At 42.1% G+C, this 17,089-nt stretch overlaps 1 protein-coding gene across 1 annotated transcript in view; it reads left to right on the top strand.

Moving 5' to 3' along the window:
- Nucleotides 1-16,834, top strand: part of LANCL2 (LanC like glutathione S-transferase 2) — a 46,760-nt gene extending 29,926 nt beyond the window's left edge. Inside the window, exons 6-9 of the mRNA XM_067550366.1 lie at nt 6,340-6,522; nt 8,212-8,388; nt 12,812-12,884; nt 15,432-16,834. Of these exons, the coding sequence (XP_067406467.1) occupies nt 6,340-6,522; nt 8,212-8,388; nt 12,812-12,884; nt 15,432-15,547 (549 nt within the window). The 3' untranslated portion in view covers nt 15,548-16,834. The remainder of the gene's footprint in view (nt 1-6,339; nt 6,523-8,211; nt 8,389-12,811; nt 12,885-15,431) is intronic.
- The last annotated feature ends 255 nt before the right edge of the window (nt 16,835-17,089 follow it).

Consider the following 17,089-nt stretch of genomic DNA (forward strand, 5'->3'; position numbering starts at 1 on the left):
GCCAAATACTGCTGGTTGTAAGTGGCAACTACTCTGATAATAAATCTAGGCAGAATTTTAATTTTTTTCCTCTATGTAAAATTGTTGCTTTTGACAATTACTACAAAACTGTTATTTATACAATATTAGATTAATGCCTTTTCATTGTCCATTAAAATGTTATGACTCACACAGAGTTGAGTCACTTCCTGTTGAAAGAACAAGATGATATGTGGGTTTTTCCCAATACTAGGAGAATTTTTTGGCAAAGAATTTAGGTGGGTTTTTTTCTTTAATTATTATCCTACTTTGTATATACATACTGTCTTTGATCTGAGGCTCTCTATCCACTCCATTACAAACAGTTCCTCACAACACCCTGCAAGATTAGTAAGTCTTATTGTACCTACTTACCGTTGGATGAACTAAGGCACGGTTGTGTTAAGTAATCTGCCCAGCGAGTCAATGGCAAGATTTTAAACCAGTAATCTCAAGGCTTAGTTCCCTCCTCTGATCAACAGATAAAACTCTTTCCCTCCAGCTAATAGTTCTTAGCTAATTAGTAAGTACGTGTCTTTAATAACTACTCTATTTATTATTTGTATTGGCCCATTTTGCGTGATCCTGTCCAAATATAGAACAAAAAGACAGTCCCTCTCCCAGACAGCTTACAATCTAAGGCCAGGTCTATACTACAAAGTTCTTTCAGCATAGCTGTGTCATTCAGGGGAGTGGAAAGACAACATCCTCTAGCTAACATAGCTATGCCAGCAAAGCCCCCGGTATAGACTGTGCCAATAGAAGAGTGCTTCTGTCTGCATCGCAAATGTTGTTTGGTGAGGTGGTGTTACTATGCTGACAGAAAAACTCCTGTCGGCATCTGCTGTGTCCACACTAGGGAGTTCTGCTGGCACTTTTTTGTTCCTGCTGTATCCATGCTAAGGACGGTAGTCCTTTCCCGTTACTAGCTTGCTGCCATTATTGTGGTCTGTGTGAAATCGTTCTATAGAAACACGTGTCCCTATCACTGACTTTTGTCTTTAAAAGAAATGTCAACTTAAATTAACGGACTTGATGGCACCTGGACCTAAATGAGAGCTCAACGTAGGAAAGAAAGGTGTAAAAAGTCTTACTCCTCAGGTGTATCCCTGCATGAGGACTGGATGCAATTGCCCTCAGGAGGCACAAGGACTGCACTCTAATGGCTCTAGGCACCCCAGTCAAAAGGTGGCCCAGGGGCCACACTCCCCTTTGCACAACCTGAGGCTGTGTGTCTGTCTAAGGCCATGTCTATGCTAGAAACTTATGTCAACTGAAGTTACATCGGCATACAGCTGCCACAATAAGCGCATCACTTGTGCGCGTGCATACTTGGCTCCTTGTGTGTGTACTTACCAGGAGAGCTTGTATTGATGCAGAATTCAGTGCACCATGAATAGATATCTCAGTGTGCAGCTCTTCACCATCCAGCACTGTCCTTTGGGAAGTTTTGGCAAGGCATGATGGAGTTGAAACAAGCTGTGCAGGGGTGATTGGAAGCATGGGGTCAATTTCCCAATTTGCAAGTGTCTCCATCTCATAATGTCATCTGAATCTCATAATTTTTTACACCTTCTTTTGTTTTTCAAAATCCCACATATCTGCGTGGCCCTCCTCAATGTCTGTCTTCTCTGACAAAAACATGGAGCCCGCACAGCTCTGCACTATTGTCATGAGCATTGCAAGCACAGGGCATGTGATCCTGCAGTATTTGCAGAGTTGTGGGGCACATGGTGATTCCTTGGAGGACAGATTGCTGTGGGAAATAGCAAGAACCAAATGAAGGTTTTTGGTGACACTCATGGAACAGCTGCAAATGGTGGAGCTCTGGTTCTGGGCTTCAGAAACAAGTGGGATTGCATCATCATGAGGGTTTGGGATGACAAGCAGTGGCACAGAATTTTTCAGATGAGCAAGGCCATATTCCTGGATCTGTGTACCAAGCTTGCCCCAGCACAGCGACACCAAAATGAGAGCCACACTGACAGTGGAGAAATGAGTGGTGACTGCACTGTGGAAACTTGCAGCACCAGATTGCTACCGGTCAGTCGGGAATCAATTTGAAGTCGGCAAATCCATTATGGAAGCTGTTGTCATGCAGGTGTGTGAGGCCATTAATTATCTGCTGCTATGCAGGACTGTGACTCTTGGCAACGTGCAAGGACATAGTGGATGGATTTGCAGCAGTGGGGTTCCTGAACTGCGGTAGAGCAATAAACACCATACATATCACTGTTTTAGCACCAGACCACCTTGCCACAGAGTACATCAACAGAAAGGGGTACTTTCCTGTGTTTATGCAAGTGTTGGTGGATCACTGAGATGTTTCTCTGACATCAGTGTTGGCTGGTCAGGGAAGGTGCGCAATGCTCACCTTGTTAAGAACACAGAACTGTTCAGAAAACTACAAACAGGGAGTCTCTTTCCCAACTGGCGGATTACCATTGGGAAGGTTGAAATGCCAATAGTGATCCCAGGTAACCCAGCCTACCCCTTGCTTGCTGTTGTATCACTGCACCATCTATGCATCTGGTGGCAAACTGCAGAGGGACTGGCCAGCAGTGACTAGTCACATGGAGACACACCCACTCTGGACACTGGCATTAGCTTAGCTCATCCTGATCCGTCAGAGAAGCATTCATAATGTACTGCATGCTCGATCAATGTATAGCGCTGAGTGCGATACTGACCATGCCCTTGTCAGGGCCACCCTCCAGTTTACATCTTAAAAAGATCCATCATGCAAAGCCAAACAGCAAACTTCACCTTGACATCACTAACATGAAGGACTCTGACACTTGTGCAAAGTTTCAACATGCGCTTGAGCATGTTTCTGAAAATGATCAACTTGATGCTGCTGATTCTGACACCTTGTGGGACAATTTTAAGAATACGACACTGGCTACTGCCAAGGATGTATTTGGAATAACAGAGAAAACAACCTGACTGGTTCGCAGCGTCTGAACTTCTGCTGCTCCCACGCATAGAAAAGAAAAAGCAAGCTCGCCTAAATTTACTTCAGCGAACTAAGTCCAGAACTCTTAAGTTCAAAGAGGCTAAGGCTGTAGTCCAGAAAGCCACTAGAGAATGTGATCAGAAGTACTGGCAAAACCCGGGCAAGAAGATTCAGACCTGCTTTGAAAGAGGGGACCTTTGTGGTACGTATGATGGAATCAAAGAAGCACTTGGTCCAATTTGTAAAAAGACTGCAAACCTGAAAGCAAAAGATGGTACCATCCTGACTGACAGACAAGAACAACTTGGCCAATGGACTGAGCATTACAAAGAATTCTACTCAAAGGATGCCGTTATCTGTGATGCTGCCTTTTGCCAGCTTCCAACAATGCAGGAGCTGGACTCAAAGATACAGAGAAAGCTGTCAAAGAGATTGCACCTGGGAAAGCAGCAGGGAATGATCAGATACCTCTGGAGCTCTTAAAGGCAGAAGGGAGGATGCCTGCAAGCGACAGCCACGCACTTTTCTGCGCCTGCTGGGAAGAAAGCCACATACCCCAGGATCTGAAAGATGCAAACATAATTACTTCATGCAAAATTAAAGGGGACAGAGCAGACTGCAGCAACTACCAAGGGATATCTCTGCTCAGCGTGCTCAGCAGGATGCTTGCAAGGGTGTTGCTGAAATGACTCCAAGTCCTTGCTGAGAGAGTTTATCCTGAGAGCTAGTGCGGGTTCAGAGCTAGACGTTCCACATCTGATATGTCCTTCACAATGCACTTGTTGAAAGAAAAAAGCCGTGAACAACAGGCACCTCTGTATGTATCATTAATTGGCATACAAAAGGCCTTCGACACAATTAGTAGGAATGGCATATACAAGATCCTGTTGAAAATTGGCTGTCCACAAAAAGCGCTCTCCCTATTTAAGGAGTTCCATGAGGAAATGAAGGCAGTTTGCCAGTATGAAAATGAAACATCGTCTGAGTTTAGCGTTGATATTGGCAAGAAGCAAGGCTGCCTCTTAGCGCCTACCAGCTTTGGCATCATCTTCTGTATTCTTCTTAAGTAGGTTTTTGGAGACGATCAGTCTGGCATCATAATTGAATCAAGGATGGACAACAGTTTGTTTAACATCAGGCGATTTCAGAGCAAAAGGCACATCACCCACTATTTGGGATCTGCTCTTTGCAGATCTGCATTCATCTCTAATTCACCTGATGAATTGCAGATCTGATGCATGTATCAAGTTCGACATGGTAATCCGTATTAAAAAAACAGTTGTCATGTCACAGGACACTAACATGCTACCTAAAGTCTACATCAGTAATGAAACTCTGGACAACACGGATCACTTCTGCTATATTGGCTCAACTTTAACCAGCTCACTTAGTCTTGATACAGAAGTTGATGCAAGAACAGCCTCCTCTGTCACCTTTGGAAAACAAGCTGCTAATCCTGAATACAAAAGTGTCCATTTATCAGTACCCTCTTTTTACAGCTGTGAAAGCTGGGTCACATACTCTAGCAGGAGCGGCAATTGAACAGTTTCCACCTTTGCTGTCTCAGAAAAATCCTTGGAGTCACTTGGGGCCAGTGGATCACTAACAGTGAGATCTTTGAGAGAACCAGCCTACAGTATATGCAGACTATGCTGGACACTCGCAAGCTTCGTTGGCTGGGACACGTAGGGCACGTGCTTCAAGATCGTTTGCCAAAGGTTGTGCTCCATGGCCAACTCAAGAATTAACCGTGACACGGAGGAAGACTGAAGCTCCGATAAAACGACAAGGTCAAGCAGGGTCTCAGGAAATTCAGCATTCCCACTGACAACTGAGAGAGCCTTGCCCACAACCGTTCAGTCTGGAGAAGCCAGGTTAAGGCTGGTTTAGTCATCGCAGAGAGCTGGTGTTCTTAAGTCATCATGACAGGGCACTTACATCAGTGGGAGCCTAATTTAAGTGTAGACACATGCACAACTAGGTTGACATAAGCTGTCTTGCGTTGACCTAACTATGTAGTATAGACCAGTGGTTCCCAACCTTCTTGAGTGTACAGACCCCTTTTCAACCTCCAAACATTTCGCGGACCACCACGTGCTACTAGTTTTATTTGAAATTGTACATTTCCTTGGTGAGGATGTTATTTTTCTTTTCCATGGACCCCCTGTAGTAGCCTCGCAGACCACTAGTGGTCCGCGGATCACAGGTTGGGAACCGCTGGTATAGACCTTGCCTAAGGCACACTAGCTACCAGAGCTCCTGCCTTCTATCACAGATAGATAGAATCTAGCCTTAAGATTCTAGAATGGAGAGTCATTTCTTTGACACCATCTAGATCTAGCGGTGAATTGCTGCTCACTCAGAAGTTTCTGTTCTTGCCTGGAATTCATCATGGAATACCTATCATTGGAAACTTTAAAGAACAGGTTAGAGAGACACCTGTCAGGCATGGTCTAGAGATACTTAGTCCGACCTCAGCACAGGGGGCTGGACTAGATGACCTCTCAAGGTCCCTTCCAGCCCTGCATTTCTATGATTTTATGGAGAGTTGATGGATTTATGTAAGTACTTGTGTTAACAGTGAAACAATAATGCCTCCCCCACTAATGTTAGTATAGTAGCGGACTATGGTACTTATAACTAAATAAGCTAGCAAAGTAAACATTTCTTGGCTGACATGAGAAAAAAGCAAGGTAAATAGATATTGCCGTTTCAAGGTGAAGATATTTGAAAGCTGAAGATGTTTAAAGTCCTCTCCTTTGGCTTTGGAAGCGATTCTTCTGAACTGACTGCCGCTCAGTTTACTTACTTTCTTCAGCTGTATATAGGTTTAGGAAACTTTATTTATGATGAAAATACTTCACCTTCATAAACATTTAGAAAGATGGGTCCTGGGCCACAGTAGCACGCTGATAGCTGCCTTACGAGGGACATTTCACCTTGGGGAAATATGGCAGATTTGTATTGCACAGTTAGGCCATCATTTTAAAACCACATTAGGCTTATATATCTTTTGTCTTAAAGTGTGTGTTATAAATAATCAAACCACAAAATCACCTTCCTCCTTAAGTGCTCTCTTTTGATTTTGAGGCATAGATAGAGGTCTGGAAGTCTTGAAACTTGTGTTCTATTCCCAGTTCTGCCACAGTCATCCTAGGTCAGCTTGATGTAAGTCACCCAATGTCTCAGTGTCTCCATCTGTAAGAAGGGGATAATATTGTTTCTCATAAGGGTATTGTGAGAGTAAATTCATGAAATGCTTCTAAAGAGCTTTGAAATTCTTACGTGGAAGTTTGTACATACATGCAAAATAAAACGGAGAGAATAAAGAACTGCATTTTAATGTGTGATTATTTTGTTCTTAGCCAGTTTCAAATGTGGATCAGGAGACCCTAACGGAGCTAGTGAAACCAAGCATTGACTATGTGCGTCATAAAAAATTCAGATCTGGGAACTATCCATCATCATTAAGCAATGAAACTGATAGACTAGTGCATTGGTGCCATGGTGCCCCAGGAATCATCCACATGTTGATGCAAGCTTATAAGGTAAGTCATTCTCTTATACATGTGCACACGCTTACTCACACGTCCATATGTCTACAGAGGTGAATTTTGATCTTTAGGGTTCTAGTTTTGAAATCTTGGCCAATAAAGCTAGGTTCTTAAAATCTGCAAATCAAACCACTTATTATAGAAGGGCTGAAGAAAAACAGCAGCTTCCACAGAAGTTAATGGTAGCTGCTGAGCACTCAGCCCTTTTGGAAATTGAGCCACTTATTTAGGAGCCCAACTTTAGGCTCCTAGTTGTGAAATCTTGGACGGTAATCTTTGAGTCTTTATTCAGAATGTTAAAGATGCCTTAGATTTTAAAAATCAGTCTCACTAAGCCACCTTTTACTTTAAGGATTGTAGTATTATTAAGATCTAGCGTTTAGTGCTGATGTCAGAACAAAGATCCCAGATGCCTGCTAAGGGACAAATATTATGTGTATCCTATCACGGTAATTTAGCACTAGCTTATGCATCTTCACTGGTTCTGCTTTTGTTGTCAGATTCTGAGTCATATAACATTATTAAACAAGCAGTTTAATTAAATTTATGCAAATTGATTCCTGTTCTTGACAAGCCTTCTTGGCATGTTCTCTGGTTGGTCTCTGAGTGGACTGATGAAAAGCATTCATGGTTATCTGAATAATTATGTGCACTGCTACCTGAAATTTGAACTATAAACCTCCTAAAGTGTTGCGAATGCAACAGCAGCCGCAGTAGCATGTGTTCTGTAGTGATAGAAGAGGCAGGGTGAATATACACTGCAGAAATCCATTTTTTCTTTCCTGATGTGATGCTTTCTCAGCACAAAATGCTGTATATCTTGAGAAGTTTAGAGGATCTGGAACGTTTTTGGTTGCAGATTCTTCTTTGGCCCATCTTGTCTTTTTTAGGATGTTCAAGTCACATAAACAGCTTTTTTTACTTTCAGTCTCCTTTCTTAAGGAGCAATATAAAAAGTAATTGAGGAGATCATCAGCAGATCGTACTTCATACTGTAAAATAAGGGGGATTTAGGTAATGGAGAGTAACTCCTTGGAAACAAGAACCAATCATCCAGCCTTCAGGTTAAGTCATGTAACTGGATTGTCCTTATGTCATCATAAAAAAGCTGTTCAGATAGTGAGATATTTTCTCTGCCCTGTTGGTTGTATTTTACAAAACTCATGAGATTATTTAAAAAAAACCTCAGATTGATGGTACATATTCTCTTGCTTAATGACAAACACTGACAGAGCAAGACTTTATAAACCTCTACGACAGTGTGTCAACCATCACTTTTCTGTCTTGCTGCTGATCTGAGGGAGACCAGATAGAGAAGAAGCAGAAACTGGCTGCTTAAGACTACAGGTCTCTGGTGTCTCAGCCAAAAACATCTGTTTCATTTCCTGATGGACAATATAGATTTCAGATGGAGTTTTGGAAGTGCATAAGGTCTGTGAAGATGGGTCCGTGGTGTTTGAAGGTCAAGCTAGGAGAAATGCTTGTATAGTTCCTAGCGCAATGTTCCTAGAACAGAGTAGTACGAACAATGGTCTACCAGAGGGGCTGGTAAGAGAGGAAAAGTATTGCCGTGATGGTTGGATTACAAATGCCTAGATAGTGGATGAAACTTGCCATGTTTTACACCCCCTTCCTCTGTTGATGAGTAGGTTGATTGAGTTTGAGTGTTTTCTTATTCCGTAGACCTTTAAAGAAGAAAAATATTTGAAGGATGCCATTGACTGCAGTGACGTCATCTGGCAGAGAGGTTTGCTGAGGAAAGGGTATGGAATCTGCCACGGGACGGCTGGAAATGGCTACTCCTTCTTATCTCTCTATCACCTAACTGAGGACAAAAAGTACCTCTACCGAGCTTGCAAGGTGGGATTTACTGCATCCCTTCTTTTCTGTTGGCTTCAGTCTTGTGTGAATTTCAGTGTGATTGATTGCAAAGGTCACATACCCTAGTAGAATAAAAAGGAATAGTATTTCTATGCTACCTATAATGTCTTTTAATTCTCAAAATGTAGTGAGTGTTTAGAATCAGAACCTGAAAAGATGATACCTCTTCTAACCATAACCAATCAGTGTTCTATTGTGATATTAAAAACATGCTAAAGATATTCCCTTGTGATATTGACTGCAGAAGACATCTGACCTAGCAGTGACTGTTCGGTGGTCTGTAATATATTATACTTTGATTCATTGGCTTCCATGCTAGTGACTGTTGTTACCTTGGGCTTCTAGAACTCTGAAGTTTATGGTATTTGATTTTAATTTTTATAAAATGAGTTGATTACTTTTTGCTGGGCTGAGAGAGACATGGTCTGAGTACTGCTCTGAGAGCTACATAAGAACGGCCATACCGAGTCAGACCAATGGTCCGCATAGCCCAGTATCCTGTCTTACGACAGTGTCCAATGCCAGGTGCTTCAGAGGAAATGATGAGAGCAGGTATTCATCAAGTGATCCATTCCCTGTCACCCATTCCCAGCTTCTGGCAAACAGAGGTTAGAGACACTTCAGAATATGATTTTGCATCCCTGCCCATCCTGGCTAATAGCCATTGATGGGCCTATCCTTCATTAATTTACCTAGTTCTTTTTTGAACCTTCTTATAGTCTTGGCTTTCACAACATCCCCTGACAAAGAGTTCCACAGGTTGACTGTGTGTTGTGTGAAGAAATACTTTTTTGTTTATTTTAAGCCTGCTGCCTCTTAATTTCATTTGGTGACCCCTAGTTCATAGAATCATAGAAGATTAGAGTTGGGAGGGACCTCAGGAGGTCATCTAGTCCAACCCCCTGCTCAAAGCAGGACTAACCTCAGCTAAATCATCACAGCCAGGGCTTTGTCAAGCCACAGCTTAAAAACCTCTAAAGATGGAGATTGCACCACCTCCCTAGGTAATCCATTCCAGTGCTTCACCACCCTCCTAGTGAAAAAGTTATTCCTAATATCCAACCTAGACCTCCCCCACTGCAACTTGAGACCATTGCTCACTGTTCTCTCATCTACTACCATTGAGAACAGTCTAGCTCCATCCTCCCTGGAACCCCCTCTCAGGTAGTTAAAGGCTTCTATCACCTCCCCCCTCATTTTTCTCTTTTGCAGGCTAAATAAGTCTAGTTCCCTCTGCCTCCCCTCCTAAGTCATGTGCTCCAGCCCCCTAATCATTTTTGTTGCCGTCCGCTGGCCTCTGTCCAATTTGTCCACATCCTTTTTGTAGTGAAGGGCCCAAAACTGGACACAATACTGGCCAGAGACAGAGATGCATTAGAAGGAATGAACGGGTCAGGGCAATTGAAGAGTGATCTATCCACTGTTATCTAGTCCCAGCTTCTGGTAGCCAGTGTCTTACGGACACCCAGAGCATGGGGTTGCATCCCTGACCATCTTGGCGACCAGCCATTTATGGACCTATCCTCCATGAATTTATCTAATTCTTTTTTGAACCCAGTTATAGTTTTGGCCTTCACAGCATCCCTTGGCAACAAGTTCCACCGGTTATTTATGTGGTGCCTGAAGAACTTCCTTATACTTGTTTTAAACCTGCTGCCTGCTGATTTCATTGGGTGACCCTGGTTTTTGTGTTATGTGATGGGGCAAATAATACTTCGTTATTCACTTCCTCCACATCATTCATGATTTTATAGAGCTCTGTCATGTCTCATTAGTCATCTCTTTTCTAAAGTGAACAATCCCTGACTTTTTAATCTCTTCTCATATGCACGCTGTTCCCTACCCTTAATAATTTTTGTTGCCCTTTTGATACTGTTTCCGGTTCTAATTTATCTTTATCCTCACAACACCCTGGTTGTGGGGAAGTGCTATTAATCCCATGTTTCAGATGGGGAATTGAGGCACAGGGAGACTATGACTTGCCCAAGGCCACACACAAGATGCCAGTGGCAGAGCCACCCAGGTCTCCCAGTCCCAGGCTGATGCCCTTACATCTGGACCATCCTTCTCCTTTTCTAATCAGATTAAGTTTTGTCATATGGCCTTTGTGAGAGAACAGAAAGATTGTAATGTATGGTATGGTAATATATTACAGCCACTTTGTGTTCTGGAGTCCCCAGGGCTCTGAAGCAATCTTAAACATTTAGGGGAGAAACTTTTAAAAGCACTAAGGTACTTTTAAAAATCTTTCCTTTAAACAACAGTATGCCACAGTGGGTTCCTGTCTATCTAGGTGATTGTATGGCTCCTGTAACCACAGTGTCTGATCACACCTAAAGCATGAGACTGAAGGTCAAGAATCTACCCAAGAATCCTTGATAATCGCACAGCTGCTTGTCGGCCATTTTGTGCACTGATAAGAAGGACTTGAAAGAAAGCGCGGGGCTGAGGGTTATTGAATCAAAGAAAGATCACTTACCTGCAGGCTTCATCTTCTGGCTTTGCAAATGACACCATTGTTTAATGTGGTTTTGTTTTGTTTTTTGCTGGACTTGCAGCAGATTGTCCCATTTGTTGAATAAACTTGTCTGCCCGTGGAGACAGGTACCTCTGGTCTTCTGGGCCTTTTGTATCTGGGATTGTTGAATTTTTCTCTGGTGCATAAAACGTAAGAATATAAATGGAAAGACTAAGTAATAATCAGACGTAGAGGGTGCCTCCACCCCATCCGTCATCTAATTAGCAGCATGGAACAGAATCTCAGTGAGGGTAAAAGCATTTTTAACACAAACGGAATTTTTGAAGTCAGAAAGGGATCTCTTTATCTGGGTGGAAACTAGATGTCATCCTAAGCTGGTTTCATGGTGAACATGCCTGCCTGCCTGCCTGCCTCTCTCTCCTCTTTCCTCTCCCTCCGCCAGTGTGGGGCTAGGAACTCTTGAATTATAATCCCAGCTCTGATATCGATTCCCCTCAGAGGCTTTGAGCAAGTCACTTAACCTCTGCTTCCACTCCTTGAATAATAATGATATTTTACCTTTCATGGATGCCATGAGAATTAATTAAGGTGTAGAAAAATTTGGTAGACAAAGATCCAGTTCTGATCTCCATTACAGGGAGTAATTTATAGACTTCAGTGGGAGTCACATCTGTATAACTGACGGTAGAATTGGACCCAAATGTCTTTTCCCAAAGCATCACCCTCCTCTCACTAAATGAAGGAGTTATTTTTCAGGAATATGTGGTAAAATAGGGAGGGAGGTGTGAGACTTTCCTTTTGCTTCTGATTTAATTGATTCTTGGTCTGGTCTTGTAGCTGTTGTCATTGGGTGCAGTAGAACCAAATGCCAAAAAAAGAAAAAATTGCTATTCCTAGACTCTGGTACAAATGGAGCAATGGCGACCTCTGCTGAGAAGGAAAAGCTATTCTCTACAAGCCTGTTCAAAATACAGGGGAGATTTGTTTAAAATAATAGATAGGTGCTTTGCAGGACTGTTCGAGTAATAGAGGACTCAGAGCTGAAACATTTTAGAAAAGCAAATATTTTAATAAGAGCATGGAGAGACCAGGGGAATAGGTGGGATCCACATATATTGCTTCTGAGAGGCCCATAAAAGAGCTTTTAAACTGCTGTTGCTGTTAAAATCTTGCCTGATGCAATTTGCAAGTAATTAATTTTAGCCCAGTACTTGTGGTGTTCCCTGTACAAAGTATACCAACTACTGTGGTAATGTTGATCAAGCATATGGGAAAATGATACATTTTTCAATGGTGACCTCTGTCCAATTGAGGCAGAAAATTGAAAATTCTTTAAAACAAAAGATTTGACAACCTCAATCATCCGACTGTATTTATAACAATTTTCCATAATGCTTAGGGTGGAAAAAATAAGGTTAGTAATTTAATGGCCATTGAATATTAAATAGTCTAATGTGAAGTGTGATCAACGTAAGGAAGCAGAAATGTGATTAATGGGCATTACTCATGACTGCCAGGATACATTAACAGGGAGAGGGAGAAATTGTTGTTGTTATGGTGCATTGTCTGCTTGCCCTTGAAACGGACATACAAATATATTCTTGCAGCGATTTTCCTCCCCCCCCCAAGATGTTCAATGGAAAAGGTAAGTAAATTCTGCCCCACTAATTAAACTATATCACCATGCAGGGGATTTCAGGTAATCTGCATTTCCAGTTTCCTGAAAACTAATGGAAGTCTTATCCTGGTTGAGGCAGGATAACTTAATTTTGGATAATGATTCCAGTTCGTATCTCTTCTTGAGCCTTATTGCATTTTCTATATAGTAAAAGGTGTCTTCGTATGCTGCTGTCCAAGCTTCCATGTGTATACGTACACACTTAATCCACTCTGTTTTCCTTTTTCTTCCCCCCTCTCCCACAGTTTGCAGAGTGGTGTTTAGAGTATGGTGCACATGGATGTCGTATTCCTGACCGGCCTTACTCTCTATTTGAAGGTAAAGTGTTGTTGCTGCAGGCTGTGTTGTTGTATTAGGAAGAAGGACAGTCTTGTGGTAAGACAAGACTCCTGGGAGTCAGGAAAGCTGAGATGTTTTCCTATATGGGGGAAAACTTTTTAAAAGCTGCATTCTACAAATTTTCAATATAAAACTGGTGCCACTGGGTATTTGATGGGGGCGCTGGTTTATTCGTTAATCTCTCCTGTGTTTGGAAACCTCTCGGGTCGTAAGTTAGTCTGGGCAATTGGATAATGGTTCTGCATCACAGAACTGCAATATAAAAACAGGTGTGCACAGGATTGAAATGTGACTTACTTTTTGAGGGGCACTTTAAACCCAGCCCTTCACTCAGTGCCACAGATCTTGCTGCCTCCCCTATCCATCAGGCCCCTGCTGCCTCCCTAGGCTTCCTCTGCACTCAGCACCTCTGCACTCCTGGACCCCTGCCTGACCCCCATTGTCCCAAGCTCCCTTCTGTGCACCCCAGGCAAGCTGCACTTACTGCAGGCAAGGAAGGGACGGGACTCAGAAAGTTTCCCCATGTCCCCTCTGGCGTTTACTGTGCTGCCAGCCCAGCTTCCTTGCTTCAGACGCCATCTAGTGGGGCTTTTCCAGGCATGCCCATTCAGCCACGCTCAGCCGACTCCCCACCATGGCAGAAAGTGAGGAGTCTGGGCTCGAGAAGGAATCCCAGGGCCAGGGGCCAGGGCAGAAGCTGGAGGCTGTGGCAGAGATGATGACTGGGGGGCCCATGGCCCTGCTTGCCCCTTTTGCCACGTTTGGTTTGGGGTTTTTTAGGAACAGTAAGGCAAGCTCAGGGCTTTTGTATGAGCAGCAGTTACGTGCATCTCTGCCAAATGCACACTTGCTATAGTTGGGGTAAAGGATATGATTATAGTGCTCTTATTTCCGATAAGGGGCTCTTAACTACCTGCTGCTTTCTGCAGCGGTCATGACTGACTGTGTCTTTATACGTGGTTTAAGCAAAGTCACCCTTGGAGTTCTTCGTAGAATAGAAGCTTAAAATTTGCTGAGACCGTGATGCAGTAACATCGTGCCGGGCTGACTAGGGGCTTAATGTTGACCTGCAGCAATACTTTTACAAAATGGAAGTTACAATTTGGAGGGATTTTGTCAACTCTTCCCCCCCACAAGTTTTTTTTCTTTTTGGTGACCAAAATTTTTCAAAGCCTAATAAGTCAAATTCCCCTCCCCCCCCAAGCAGTTTCTGCTAAAGTCTCTAGGAGCTGCATGTGCACATTGGATGGTAAAGTTGAGCCTAGTATGAAGAGAAGTGTGGTTAATATATTGATTTTATTTAGCATTAAAGGCTCTGATTCAGGAAGACTTTCCTGTTCAGTGGGGCATTTAAGTATGTGTTTAAGTAAAGTTCCATTACTTAAAGTTAAGCACATACTTAAGTGTGGTCATCAATTGGAACCTATAACTGGATGGTCAGTGTTAGATGTTGGAACCCTGCACTGGAGACACTGACTGATTCCTTCTTGGGGGGGAAAACGGGGGGGAAGATGCTATAGAATTTTGGGGGGTGGTTTTTCAAAAATTGTCTAATATATACATAAACTCTTCAATAACTTTGGCTGCCATAGGCTTTCTGATCCAGTGCAACAGACTGATGACCAGTTCTGGGGTCTGAAATTCAGTCTCCACTGTAGCATGGTTTGCTAACCACTTCTTGTATTTTAAAATTTGGCTAATATAGATTGTAGTCTTGAATACGCACTATAAAAGCTGACACATTTTGAGTGACTTCTCTCTTACATTCTTTGAACTCATTGAAGACAGAATCTTTTTTGTTTGTTTTTAAGGTGATCATTTAAAAATTGTTTTAAGAAGTAGTTAAGCTGCAAAATTAACATGATTACATACTATACACCAATAATGGAAGAACTCCATTTAGAAAACATTACAGATGTCTTTGTAGATTAATAGTAGTCACTCTAAAATGCTAAGACTCTCTTACTATTCTTGACATCCAAATTTTGCTTGCCTTTATACCACATGTTTGTATGGCACCTTGCACAGTTGGGCCTTGATTAGGGCCTCTGGGTGGTACCTTCCCACTAACAATAAATACATTAATACATTGCTTATCCAATGGAACGGAATCTGTGACATTTATTATGGTAAACAAGGGTTCAGAAAAGAAGGGAGACTTTTTTTTTTTTTTTTTAATTCAAGAACCATCTCTATGGAGAGGCAATCAAAATTAGGATAATGGGCTTTTTGATCATAGATTTAAGTTGAGGTAGTGCCAAAATGTGCCAGAGTTTTTGCAGATGCAGAACGAGACACTGTCCCTGCCCCAAAGTCTCCGTCCTGCAGTTGGATCCATACAGGTAAAAATTTGCACCCTGGCAAAATCCCATTGACTTTGGGACTCCACGTGGAAATGAGGTCCCCCTGTTCAGAGCAAACTGCTGGAGGGAGGTTTTAAAATGGGTTTGGATATATTTGGTTTGAACTCTACTTGTTTTTAAATTCCTAGGCTATTGTAATAAGAAATCAATTTGTATGTTTCAGGCATGGCAGGAGCTATTCATTTCCTGTCGGACGTATCGGTACCTGAGACTTCCCAGTTTCCAGCATTTGAACTTAGACCTCAAAGGAGTGAAAACAAAGTGGAACAGGACAGCTAAGAGATCTGTTGGCATGGAAACTGAGTGTCAAGAGTGACGAGACTGTCTAGTGCCTCTGATACTGAACCAACTTTAAATCCTAAACAAGGGACAGGGAAATCCCTCTTTACACCTCTTTCTCGATAGGACCACAAGTCATTAGAGCATGAATCAGAGAAGAAGCCATGCCCAGGTTTTATTTAAGTGATGCCTTTGGTGGTGAGAAAAGAGGGCTTACATTTTGAACTCTTTTTTTTTTTTTCAGGTCTCTTCAGGTCTTTCAAGTGTTTGCATGTTTCTTGGTGTTGTTCATAGATGTGAGTCTTTTGTTGTAAGCCAAACGCTGTTCTCTTGTATGAATCCCAGTATTGTTCCTTTGTGCACAAGTAACATCAGCAGCATCGCTATTTCTGCAGTGTGGCTATTGATGAGTTTCCATTTGACCCAAAAAATGAGAGAGACCAGTGTAGTATAGTGCCCAGGTTATTATATGGTTATATCTGAAATGAACTGATCATTTCAAAACAAAACATAAAGCATTTCTGTGATGTACTTCTGTATTTTTTCATAAGAAACATTTTTCTCCTCATCCTCTAAAAGTTACGTTTAAAGAGACTGGCCTAAATTTTCAGAAGTGATTTTGTGGTGGCTCAATTTTCAGCTTCAGAAGGCTTAAAGAGACCTGAGTTTTCAGATATTGGGGCTCAGCACTTTCTGAAAGAGAAGCCCCTTTCAGGTGTCTCATGTTGTGCCCGGAAAATTTGAGACATTCAGAATCATTAGTGATTTGGAGACTGTAGACCTTTCTGCCCTACGGATCTGCTTGGAGTCGTCTTCCTACAGCAGTAGTGAAAGCAAAGTATTTTTTAGTGAAGTTCCTTAAACATGTACAGGCATTTCTCAAAGTTTCTTGCCATAGCAAAGAGTGAAACTTTGACGCAGTTACACTTTTTCTGTTAGTGCTCTTTGGTTATAACAAGCACAGCCTCTGAAGGAATCTGTGCAGTGTGTAGTTTACAACATATAAACTATAAGTAAACGTGGAGAGACAGCGCTGGAAGGCTAGAAGTTTCTAGTTATTGGTAATTCAGGAACAAGCACCACTTCTCAAATGGGAGGAGAGCAAATAATTTCCTCCCATTTTTCTGGATTTCATGAGCCTAATTGCTCAAGCAGTATGATAGGCGTTGTAACTGTTAGCCAGTTGGGGAGGTACAAAAGCATTAATAAATAAAACTTAAACTGTCACAATGGCCTGCAATTGAAACTTGTTATGCAAAAAATAAAATAAAATAAAATGTGAATTTGTGTTGAGTAACCTCCCTCCGCCCCTTAATAGTTTCAGTAAAAGGATAAAGTGTCTTATAGGACCAGATCTTCCACAGGTGTGAATCAGTGTAGCCCCACATGGAACTGCATGGAAAGCTGAGGATCTGTTGCTTGTTAATATTTTTCTGTTTTGTTTAGATGAAAGTGGTATTGCATCAGGATTTTCTCAGAATAGAACTAAACACGATTTTCTACACTCTAATATTTTAAAGTGCTAAGTATGTAAGTGCTTTC

The sequence above is a fragment of the Emydura macquarii genome, unplaced genomic scaffold, assembly GCF_026122565.2.
Source record: "Emydura macquarii macquarii isolate MOO-44397 ecotype Brisbane River unplaced genomic scaffold, CSIRO-AGI_Emac_v2 contig_1263, whole genome shotgun sequence".
Classification (NCBI taxonomy): Eukaryota; Metazoa; Chordata; order Testudines; family Chelidae; genus Emydura; species Emydura macquarii.